This window comes from Balaenoptera physalus, assembly GCF_965194825.1.
Source record: "Balaenoptera physalus genome assembly, chromosome: 9".
Lineage (NCBI taxonomy): Eukaryota > Metazoa > Chordata > Mammalia > Artiodactyla > Balaenopteridae > Balaenoptera > Balaenoptera physalus.
The window spans coordinates 52,454,050-52,467,087 of record NC_138888.1 but is presented as its reverse complement, the minus strand read 5'-3'; the positions used below and the strand labels follow the sequence as shown (position 1 = coordinate 52,467,087).

Genomic DNA, 13,038 nt, shown 5'->3' with positions numbered 1-13,038 from the left:
AATATGGACTTAATGTGTGTTCACTGGAATGCAAATCCATGACTACTGATTTCAAGTGAATCAAGCATGCCATCCAAATTTCTTTTTCATAGAAAAGTGGTACAGGAAGATTAAAACTCGCCTTTAAAACATCACAGCAATTAAATGGTCTACTTACAAAAATAAATCATACAAGTCAGATGAGAAAATACTCTTACTGTAAAAAAATCAAAACAATACAAAAGTATATTGAGATAAGCTGTTCAGTGTGATAGACGCTAACCACATGCAGCTATTAAGCACTTAAAACATCACCGGTCTGAACTGGGATGTCCTTAAGCATTAAAGACAGTAAAATTTTTTTAAAAATCTCAATAATAAGTGCTTTATATTGATGATGTTAAAATGATAATATTTTAGCTATGTTAGTTTAAATAAAATATATTATTAACATTAATTACACACATTTTCTTTTACATTTTTAGTATGGTTACTAGCAAATTTAAAATTATATCCTGTGGGGTCCTACCAGGTTCATTATCCCTCCATCTTCCTTCCTTCCCCAGAAGTTCTCTCCCTTACAGTTTAGCATATTTTCTTTCAGACTTTTGCTATATGTTTTTAACATGTTTATAAACATATAGCAAATGCAATGCATTTATAAACAGAGCAAATGCCATGCATTTTCCTATAAAAATGAGTTCATACTGTATATATATTGTAATGTAACTTGCTTTATTCACTTAAGGTAGTTTGTAGAATTTTCTTATCACTACATATGGGACTACTTAATTCTTTTTAATGATAGCTATACCATAATGTTCTCCAGACCTCATTAATAAATATTTAGGTCATTTCCTATTTTCTAATATTATAAACAATACCTCAGTGAACATCCTCATACATATATCTATGTGCATAATGTGGAAGTATTTCTGTAGGATAAACCCCCTAAGAAGTGAAACTGTGTTAGATATTGCTAAACGGGCTATTCTGCTTTCAAAAGAAAAAGAAAAATGATCTGGTTTGTGGCAGTCCATAATTTCTCCATGAGTCTCTGAAATGACAAGGACATAAACTTCATGTCAGAGACTCAGGGAAGAAAAACAATTCTAAGCTATGTCCTGAAGTCAGCCCAGACTTAGCCAATTGATTATTGTGGTGAACACCTTCTGGGTGATCTCCCTGATAACGATTCCCTTTTCTCTGGACATGCTGCCTCCTCATCCCCTACTGAGATTGTAACGTGGGTAGTAGCTGTCATGTCTCTTCTATGTGGGCTCAGTCTCCCCTGCCCTGGCTGAGTGACCTAGAGCTGAGCACCTGGCCTAATTAAGGGCACTCAGATTCTTTCTTCAGGGAATCTGAAATTCAGGGTTATCTGGGAATTGCAAAAGGCAATGCTCCAAAGCAGCATTTATGATCTTCAGATATTCAAGTATCATACTCAAGTATGCAGTCATTTCTGCATATACCACATATACTCTTATGTATTTAAGGTTTTCTTTAAATCTTATCTTCAAATTCTCTTTTAGGATTTGTTTAGAGACACCTTATGGCAAAGAGCTTAAGAGTGCAGATTCTGTAGCCAGACTGCCTAGATCCATATCTCAGCTCTGCCATTTATTAGCTGTGTAATCGTGAACAATTTGCTCAACCACTCTCAGAGCCTAGTCTTTTCATCTGTAAAATGGGGATAACAAAAGCACATGTCAGTGTTGTGGGCGTCAGATGACTCTATGTATACTTCTTAGAACAATAACATCACATAGTAAGGGCTCAATAAACATTAACTATTACTGCTTTTAAATCAATTCACCTTTCAATTAAAATAAATCTTGAGAGGAAACTTTACATCCCAATTATCTCATTAGTACATGTCAGGAATGAGGCACCTACAGAGCAGCAAGACCTGAACCTGTGGTGACAGGGAGTCATCCATTACAGTACCACAGGCGTTCTTACAGGGGCATCCTGGGCTTGGTATAGACCACAGAGTCCCCTGGACTTCTGGATGCCTCCCTTGGTGATGGGCAATCCTTTCCTATCTCTCTAGTTCAATCCCCACTCCCTACCCCTGTCCAGCCCTTGAAGTTCTTCTATGAATCTTTTAAAAAATTCACTGATCTAGACTAACACATCTATATTACAGATGAGGAATCAGTAGATTGAAAAGGTCTACTGAATTACTTAAGGCCCCATGGGTTGTAGGTATTAGAACTAAAATCCAGGTGCCCTAACTCCCATTCTGTGTTTTTCCTTCTATACTCATTAAGTTTGTTTTATGAGCAAAGAAAATACTTTTTTCATATTGACACCTCACCTACTTGAAAAGAAAACTGCTAAGAATTGCAAGTAATCTCAATGGTTGGGCCAGGTACAACTCCAGAAAGGTGGTAAGCTTGATTTCTGTGTTCCTATCTTCCCACAACACTTGAAGTATCTGTGTCTTCCTATTCTAATCTTGTCTCCTCACATCAGAACCTTTGGGAATAATTATGAGTCATTTATACTTTACGATGAATTAAGTTTATCTAAATAGTGACTTTTGTTATCAGAAAGCTCTGGTTTTAAATCCTGGCTTCATTTCCTATGAGCTGCAAAACCTTAACAAGTTATTTCATCCCTCCCAAATCTCGGTTTTCTATTGTTTGAAAATGGGCCAGACAACAGGTATTTCATATGACTTTTGTAAGGAAGAAGTAAACTTCATTCATTGAGCAAGCAATAAAGATTTATGTAATACCAACTATCGGCTGGGTAACAGACAAGGCTTTTTCTTAATTACACTGATTGCTTAAACGGGTAGACAGATAATGAATGTCTTATTTCTTTATTCCCATTTTTACAAAATGGGACTAGTTCTCTAGCTCTATTTATTCATTCAAGAGACATTTAGTAAGTAGTTGTTACCTGACAGGTACTACCCAGGCACGAGGAATACAGAGTAGGCTAAAACATGGTTCCAGAAACCTATACTATCGTGGGAAGGGGCTTGACATGGTTCTTAGACCTTTCAAAGCCAAACACCAAATTTAGGACCTTTTTCAGAAAAGAATTATAATGAGAACCTTGGATGCCCATCATCCAATTCTGCTGCCTCAGTTACAGAGGTAGAAATCTAGGTCCAGAAATTCTAAGTACTTTATTCAAGGCCATACAGGTAGTTATCCATTGTATCTAGGAGTACAACCCTTATCTTCTAATCTTTTCTATATATAATGCTACCCCAAGGAGCAGATAAAATTATTTAAGTGTAAGTTTTCTAGATGGAAGTTTCTCAAAAAATTTCTGTTTAGTGACAAAATCAGGTGGCACAGAATAATCATTCTTTTATTATGCTGGAATGTATATGTTCCAGAAATTATAACTTATTAGTGGTCTTTCAGATATGTATATGGTATGCAGATATTCAATATACAGAAATTAAAAAAAATTGAACTAGTATTTGACAAGCAATCTTAAAAATCAATTAATTTGATTACATGGTATTAAATAATCAAAGAGGATCACAGAGATGAATTTCATAATCCAATTTGTGAAATTTTTCTTTTTCTGCATAATAAACAGAAATAGATATATTTGAAAATAGCTCCCGATCACCTCAGAAAATACATTAGCTTTACAAAATATGTTAAGTTTGCAAATGTTGGTTTCAAACCCCATATAGTTCTGAGCATAAGTATCTGGTTTTTATAGAGACTTCTAAGACCACGTTACTTTTGGTTGCACCCTAGTGATCGTTCTCTTTCCCTGTATGTAACCATGACTTCTCATCCTGGCCTTCTGGATCCACAGTGCTCACCTCTACTCCTGGAAAGGCAAGTAATATGCTTATTTAAATATGCACACATTTTAAGCACATACTTTTTAAACAAACAACTAATAAAATGTACTTTCAAAGAATGGCCAAACGTGCACATGGCTCTGCCAGTCCTGTATATTGTGAGCTGTGATGTGCCAGGCGTTGTGCTTGGCGCTGCCTTTACCCTGTAAACACGCTGGAGTACTGTTCCCAAGGAGCTTAAGGCCTGGCAGGGACAAAAAACAAAAACAAAAACAACAAAACCAGAAACAGACATCTGAACACGCCCCCTGTTCACCCCAGAAAATACATTAACTTTGCGAAGGGATAAAACTATATATCCTAATCAGGAAACATTTTATTCATGCTTTCAACTGAAACACAAGGTAGCATCTCAAAAAGTCTGGACTTAAAGAATTAAATGGAGGGAATTTCCTGGCAGTCCAGTAGTTAGGACTCCGCACTTTCATTGCCATGGGCCCGGGTTCGACCCCTGGTCAGGGAACTAAGATCCCGCAAACCGCCCGGCACGGCCAAAAATAAAAAAAGAATTAAATGGAGACCTTGAAGCTCATCTAATATACTTCCAACTCATAGACAAGCACTTCTACTCTATAAGACTTTTCAGTAAGCAAGCAGTTGAGAGTGTGGTTGCCTATATTATTGTGCTTATTCTGAGCAAACTCTGCAATGTCTAACTATCCAAGTAATCTGATTTTTTCCATTTCTTGTGGGCTTTATTTTGCCTTTCATGTCTTTATACATTTCCACATTTAATCATCTTGGCACTCTACTACCATTATTATCTTCCCCACTCACTGGTCTAGTTAATTCTTATGTCCACAGTATGATTTTCTTAAAGGAAACCAGCTTCCTTTCACCACTCTGCATTTTTAGACGTTCCTCCAATCAAGTCCAATCACTTAAAGAGTAATCTAAGCCTACAGTAATCATTTAAAAAATACTGATGACTCTTCTTATAAATGTGTTTGTAAGTTTAAAAGATAAGAAGGTTGTAAGGAATAAGATAAACCTAAAATATCTGAGTATAAGTCACCAACTTCCCTTATTAAAAACCTTGCTGATAGTTGATGATACCAAATGGTTCACAAGCTAATTTGGAAGTCAAAGATCAGCAGAATGTAATAAGAAAGGAGAAAGAGTCATTTAATACACACTCACTCAATTCAGATTATATATAGCCCCATTACAGTAAGCTAAAATATGTTAACCTTAATATATGTATTTCACAACCACATGAAATAGCTCACTCCTGAGTTAATTCATGGGGAAAAAAAAACTTTAAAAGCAAAATACTTTGATTATTTGTAACTTAAATGAGTCAGAACAGGTGAAAATTGAGAAAACTTAACCTGGGTTATCTGATTATCACTATTCTCAATAAAATTATTAATAGAATACCCACTATGTGTCAGACCCCAGAAATAGAAATTATAAGTGTTTTTGTTCTATCCCTGAGTATGTATCGAAGTATGAGTGTATATGTATTCTTTCTCTTAAAGTTGTTTAAGACATGGTCTCTGCCCTGAGGGCTCACAGTTTAGTTGGGTATAGACCACAGTGACACAAAAAAAATTAACAAGAAAACGATATAGCATATAGTAGATGTAAAATGAATGCCACAGTCCGTAATTGCCGTAGGGACACACAGCGATGATCACTGAGGACATGGGGGAGTAACGGGAAGGCTCCATGGAAGAGGTAACAGGAGAGCTGGACTTTCCTTGATCAGTGGGAGCAAGGGTGCTGCTGCTCACCCCCGCCATGCCGTGCGTGGCTGCCACAGCGCTGCTGGGGGTGCGTGTGTGGGAGGGCGGGGGCGGCTCTCCAGTCCGCTTGCTGATGCTACTGCTGCTGCTGGTCCCAACAGGGCTCACTGCCCCTGCCAGACAATGAACAAAGTCGACAGCTGCCATGGAATGGTTCGAGAATGGCTGCAGCCAGCAGACAGAAACAGGAATATGGGCGGAGCGTAGGTTTAGGACAAAGGCTTGGGTGTCTCCTCTCAGACAGGGCCTGAGAGGAAAAGAAATGAGAACAATACAAGTAAGGAGGAGAAAAGTCCAGGAACATCCTTTATCCTCTGGCCATAGTACCAAATGGCTTCGATAAATTAAGGAGAACGAAATAATGGAATTGCTACTATTTGCCCAAAAGTCATTTTCACACAGAGACAGAAGAAAATTAACATGCTTCTTATTTATATTTTGCTTAAATAAGGTTATCTAAACCAAAGAAATGTGAATTAACAGTTGGGTCTTAGAAACTGCAGTAAAATATTCACTGCCAATTAATTATCAGAATGCCAAGTCATTATACTACCTAATTTCACCAGCATACTTTCATCTGGACACAAGTGCCCAGCTTGTGGTCTAAAACAGAGGCCTACATATTAATCAAAGTGAACTGACAGAATTAACTCAGATTGAAAGCAGAGAAATGAATAAGCTAACTTAGCCCTTTCTCTTCAATCTCATTCTGAAGAGAAGAATGCAGTGAAGACTTTATCAGGGGAGGTGATACAGAGAACACCCTGGCTTGCCCTTTTAGCAAGCCCTCTTGAAAGATAAAAAGGTACCCACAGTTCAGCCTCACTGGGTCTTAGGTTTAGGCAATAATTTAGATAGTTCCTAATTGAACTGCCTTCTGCTGTAAAGGTCTTGCCCTTCTCCATAGGAAAGGACTAAGCCAGGAGTTCCGAGAGAGGGGCTTGAGAGGGGATTGCTGGTGAAGTTTTGGTGCCCACAGAGACAAAAGGGCAGGATGCTGGGTTGTTCCTCAGGGGGCTAAAGGTAAGTGGCTGCCATTCTGAATTCCTGCTAATAGCCGCAGTTTGATTTCTCTGTATTTCTACAAACACTTTATAGTTATTCGAATCATATTATTAATGGCATATCTTGAGTAGTTTTATGGTACTACCTTTTCTTGGATATTTATCATGTTAAATTATCAATTATGAACATTTATTCATATAATATTTGATTTAAATCCTAAAGCAAGATCTAGAGTAACCTACCCAGCAATATCTGTATGTGGTTTTTACTGATTGATAATATATTAAAGTCAAAAGAAAATTACATTACACTTTGCTCATTACAAAACACATTTAAAATTCAAGTTCATTTAGAAAAAAATAAACATGTTTTAAAATTCTGTTTCTTTCTTCTCTAAAGCACAATTTCGATAGGATCTAGGGTAAAAAAATGAGTAAAATACAGTACATTCCTTGAAGGGTTTGTAATCTGATTATGTGAAAGACAAAAGCAGATAATGTCAACAAAGCATGGTAAATACACTGCACTTATTAAGAATATGAGTTTGGAGTAAGAAAGACCTGGTTTAAATCCCATATCTGCCACTTACGGCTGTATGATCTTGGCTAAATTATTTAATGCCCCCAACCTTCACTGTCCTCATCTATCACTACTGACCCTTTAAGACTGTTGTGAGACATGAATGAGATCACATGTGTAAAGTGCTTTCAACACCATGCCTGGCACATGGTGTGTACCCAGTGCATGGTAGCTATTACTGCTATCACCAGTAATATTTGTATAGTCTTATGCACAGTGTGCTATGGGAGCCCAGAAAAGGGATACTTAGCTTAGCCTGGGGATCAGGGAAGGTTTTCTGGAGATGATGAGAGCTAAGCTGTGTCTTAAGGAATAGGTAAGAGTCAGTCAGATGAAAAGAAGTAGGAATGGCATTCCAGGCTGAGGAAACAGCACAGTATACAGGGCACTGCAAATATTTGGTATTTGCTGGCAGGGCTAATATAAGAATAGATGTCACTCAGTTCCCCCTTTCCTTGGCATCCTATAGCATAGCTGCTTCTTTCTCCACATAGTTTACCATCTATCCTCCCCAGAAATACCCAGCCTACCCCTGACAGCTACGTTGGGTTTGTCCTTTAAGGATAATTCAGCCTTACAAAGAAAAGCAGACCAGGCCTCTCTAGAACCTTACCAGAACCTGGTCTTTCCCTTTGTGACATGAGAAAGGTAAACTGCAGAGGTAATGTAGCTGAGTTGAAGAGGCTGGGCTCTGGAGTTAGACTGCCTGGGTTCAAATCCTGGCCCCATCACTGTCACTCTGGGCAAGTTGCTTCACCTCTGTACTTCAGTCTTTTCTGTCTGTTAAAAGGGGATGATAATAATCTCTTAGGTTGCTGTGAGGATTCAGTGAGTTAATACATGTAAGAAAATTAGAACAGGGTCTGGCTACTAACAAAGATTAGCTGTTATAAGCTAACAAAATTAAAATTACATGTTTCACGGGCAGGACATCCTTGAGAAAGTAGAGACTGCACTAGATTAGAAACGTCATCTGTGAGGGGCGGAAGGAAGAAGGGAGAATAAAAGGGCAAAAAGAAGTATAATATTTACTGAGTACCTACTAGGTACCAAGAGTACTACATTAAGTGCTTCATATGTTTTTCCAAATGATCGTTATAACAGCTGTGCTAGGTAGGTAGTATTGTTCCTATTTTTATACATGAGTACACTGGGGCTCAGAAAGATCAAGAAATTTGCCTAGATAAATGGACAGAATCACAATTCAAAACCATGGGTGGATGAATACAGAGCCATGCTCTCTCAAACACCTACTTCTCTTCACCAGAATGGTGAAAATGGGCCTCCATCTTCTTAGCTTGAAAATTATGATATCAAACTTCACATTGCTAAGAAGAAACCTGAGAACTGCCTAAGTTTTCACATGATTTTTTGGGCCTACTCCAGGAAATATAAACATTTGTTCATGTTCTGATTTCATGTGTTATATGCTGAGGATTCCATTTCATAAAGATCATGAACTATAGGATATAAATCAAGAGTACATTTCCTTGTCCGAAGTTCAGAGCATATTACAATTATACAATGGGTAACAAAAATATTATTCTTCAGAACTCCAATTTTACATTTTCAGACATAAACTGACTAGGACTACATTTGTTTTATAACATGAGGCAGGCCCAACTCTAATCTTTAATTTACATTTTTTTCCAAGCTTAAATATTCTGTAAGGTGTTCTGTGGGTTTTTAATATCCTTGAGATTCATAATTTCATAGTAATTTGGCTTCTCAGGTATCTTTTTTTTCTATCAAAGAATATAAATTTCTTATAACAAAATGAGAATAAAGTTAGGAAAAATAAAGTTAAAGAAAACCATGGGAAAGGTGAATAATATCAGACTGCCTGGCTATAAAGCATTAACTTCATGAGCTGAACCCAGAAGTATAAACTATAGTCTTACAGATCTTATACATACCTAGGAGCTTTTCATATTGTCACTTCTTTGTCAATGGAGATGTCTTTTTCAAGTGTGGAGGAAAATCAATCTCTCTCTCTCTCTCACACACACACACACACACACACACACACACACATGCACACGGGACCTGTCACATGTTGGTCCTATATTGATAAAAGAGCACCAATCCTCGGGGGAAGCTTCAAATACTCTAAGACAAGAAGCTGCAAAGTGGGGTTGGGGGGCAGAGGAGAGCAGACAATCCTCTATAGAGATATTTTATATATATACATACAATTTTCTTAACCTAAAATATATATATATTTTTTCTTTAATTACAGTTTCCCATATAACCATTAGTAGGTTCCAGCGATGCAAGCCATATTTATTAGAAGCAGCATGTCAAATAGGAGTTGACAATTACAGTCTCTATCAATACATATTATGCCAGATGGTAATGAGCCATCCACAAAGGGCTAGCCATCCAAAATAATCACGCCGCTTTCCAGAGAAATGTCGAAGAGGTTATGGTTTATTACACAGTGCTCATTAGATATACAGTGGCAGCATTAGCAATTTTTCCTTCATTTGTGTCTCATTTAAGGATCTGCCCCCACAAGCACAGTCAAATTAGTATACAAGGTTAAAACCATTATGCTCAGAAAAAAATTAAGTTGCATTCTATTTTACAGTAATGGTGGATCAAAGGTCCTTGGAATCTATTATTTGCGACACCATTATCTAACACAGAATATTAACAAAAGGGAAAAGAAAAGCCAATGCCCTGCCAGCACAGCTTTGACAGGAACAAAGACAGACTGAAATAAGCAAACACCACATTACTTAATTAAGTATCCCTTAAAAAAAAAAAAAAAACTATTTTAAAAATAATACCAAGGTTGTGATATCAACTGACAAAAGTCACAAAACTAAAGTTAATGAAGAAGCACCAACCTATACTTTGAAATGCTTTGTTCACCTATCAACTTATTTTAAACATTTTTTTACACTGCCTTTGTGCACAATTTGGTAATAAATTCACTTATTGCTATAAAGTATTTATTTTCTTAAAAAGATAACGTAGGTTCTCATCTTTGTGGCAAACCCACATTTATTAATATTTAATAAATTGGAAATTTGGATAAAACTATTATAGCTGGAAAGATCTGGTCAAAAAAGCAAATCTTGGAGTAGGTAACAAAAACTAAAATAGAAGCTACTAAAAAACAGCTACTTAATGGATTTTGTTAAATCATCAGATAACTGATTAATAGCATCTGAATTACTAACAGGGTAAACAGTTGTAGCAAAGAGTTCTTTTGAAGAGATTTCTAAAGCCCTGCTTGGTTGTTAATAAAATATTACAGTTAATTATAGTTAGAAGGATAATATTTCAAATGTACTTTCCCCATATTTTATTATTAACAGACTGTAATTGTAGTGGATATTCAAAGACCTCTTGCTTTCATTTAATGAACATTTATTTAGTGCCTGCCACATGTCAAACTGTGTGAAAGGTTCTGAGAATTCGTCCCAAAATGGGGGGATGGGGACAGAAAACTATAGCTGTGTCCTTAAGAAGCTCATGGACAGATCAGTGAAGGATTCAGACAGGAAGTGAAATGATTTCAATCCTAGGCAACAACTGCTATCAAAGAAGTAAACACACGCAGGGGGCCAGGGGAGCCCACATCTTGCTGGAGTAAGGGAAGTGTTCCCAAAGAAAGTAACACCTAAAGTGGGACCAAAAGGATAATTCTACCTAGTAGAGAATGAGGGGGAGAAATACACTGAGAATGTGGAGAAGTGGAGAGTGAGGGAGCTGAAGTGGGATCATTTACCTCAGAGAATCAGAAAACAGTTTTAAGGAATCTCTTTTAAAAGCCAATCCAAATTAGAGGAAAATATCCCAACATTGGAATGATGGACTTTATGAAATAAAGTCAGCAAGGAAGGTCTAGGAAGTTCAAATGATCATGTTAAAAAAAAAAAAAAAAGGTATCTTAAGGAAAACATTCCCTGGTTAGGTCCATGTATGATTAATGAAATTTCAGAGTGAATAAATGTATCATCCATTTAATGTTAACTCTAAGTCCAACTGAATAACTTGCCATGACCAAATTTTGAATTTCACTGGCTGTTCTAATTGTTCTTTACCCCCTCAAATGAGAGAAGTATCCTTGTGTCTTTCCTCTTAAACTGATAAAAGTATGAGCTATAATATACTATAGTCTAATATATGTGTGTCTACTCTCGAAATATGTGTAAAACATAGCAAACTTTTAGAGGGCAGAGAATAGAATTATTTCATTCTTTTGGTATGGTACCCACTACAGTTCAGGTATAATCTGATACCCACAAAAATTTGTTGTTGTTGTTGTTGTTTTTAACAGAAATGCCATTATGTCCTAATACAGCCTCTATACATAGCTATGGTCTAGGATATAATTAATTCCTGAATGGATTGTGGCATCATGATAGTAATACTTCATTTCTTCCAGAGTATAACAGATATCCTCTTTTTTGAGTATTGTGATATTTCTAAACTAGGTCCTATATATCTATGCCGATTTAGTTTCTTATGTAACAGTCATTCCCCCTTCCTAAATAGTGTTTTAATTCAGTAGTATTTGACCTTCCAAGATATTCATCTATTGAACAAACATAAGTAAAGATTCCAAAGATTTTTAAAAACTATACGTAAGATGACATCTATAACTGTGTACATATTATGTACATATAGCTTTGTGTAAATGGTTGCAGCATCATTCCTGACTTTGAATTTTGCATGGCTCAATTTTTTTCTGTCAGGAAAAGCCCCAGCTAAAGAACATCAGAAGTCACAAGAGGTATAGAGCATCATGAGATGGTAAGTGTAATACAACAATAAGAAGTCATATTGTTAAACTATAGAAAAGGAAAAAGCAATGGGGCCCCATACTGATTATTTATTGCTCTAAGTTCACATCATTACTATGTGCAATTATGAGCTGCAAGGAACAAAACAAAAATGAGACTGTTGAAGGTGCAGAGAGAGAAGAGCATGCGTGGCCCACTTCACGAGGGCATCCAGAAGCCCTGCTGGAGCGGCTGTTTTGTCAATGTCTTTTCTTCCCACCGTTCTAAGGACTGTAATTTATTCATTTGCTCTCATCTCTGCCTTATTCTAGAGTTTAAAATGGTTTAGGTATTACTAGATGATGTTCAATAACAGATAAAAAGCACAACCAGTAGATGTGGGGAAAACATGAGACAAGAGTGTAACAAGAGATGAAGTATGATAAATTGAGAAAGAAAGGCACAAAATACAAGGGAGGGGGGAATGCACAGCAATAACAGTCTGAATTATAGACTTTAATGAAGCACTCAGAAACAGAGCCTTTTTCTGTGTGTAGCAAACCTGCTATTTTATCTCAAAATGTTAAGATGTTTGAGTTTTAGGTTTGATGACTATGCATCACCAAACCAAACACAGTACATAGATTAAAACCTTGCCTGACCTCCCAGTTTTAGGAAAGAAAGGAATTCTGTTTTGGAAACCATCAGGGCTTTGGGTTACATCTCCAACTCCTATTCTACGGGTGCAAATAAAAGCTTCTGATTCATCATTTGTAACAGTAACAGAGGGGCTCACGTTTTACTATTTGAAAATGGCACTAAATTAGTAATGATCACCATTTGTATAGCAAAAATATTTGAGCACTTATTACTTGATAATACACTCTAAGTCAGTGGTTCCCTGTCTGGATTTCCTAGATCTTTAAGGATTCTTCACAGCAAGAATTCTTCAGAGAAGTGAGTTATTTTCCCCTTTCCAAAATGTCTAAGGAAAGCCATTCATTCACCCCTGGATAAAGGAACATCTATTAATTAAAACATCAATTTCCTTTAGTTCTGTACTCATTAATAAGATGTGATAGTAGTGGTTATGTCTTGGTCATGAGGCACCCAGTTACAAGTGTATCTGATAAAATGGAAAATC

The 13,038-nt window shown here is 36.7% G+C and overlaps 1 protein-coding gene across 9 annotated transcripts in view; it reads right to left on the bottom strand.

The window, feature by feature from the left end:
- The window catches only part of PDSS2 (decaprenyl diphosphate synthase subunit 2), a 268,309-nt gene that overhangs the window by 137,258 nt on the left and 118,013 nt on the right, over positions 1 to 13,038 (bottom strand). Inside the window, exon 3 of one of the 9 annotated variants that reach the window (XM_082475377.1) lies at positions 3,816 to 5,821. The exons of the other annotated variants lie outside the window; for them this stretch is intronic. Coding sequence (XP_082331503.1) covers positions 5,302 to 5,821 — 520 coding nt within the window. The 3' untranslated portion in view covers positions 3,816 to 5,301. Of the gene's footprint in view, positions 1 to 3,815; positions 5,822 to 13,038 lie in introns of those variants that run through there. 9 annotated transcript variants of the gene reach the window in all.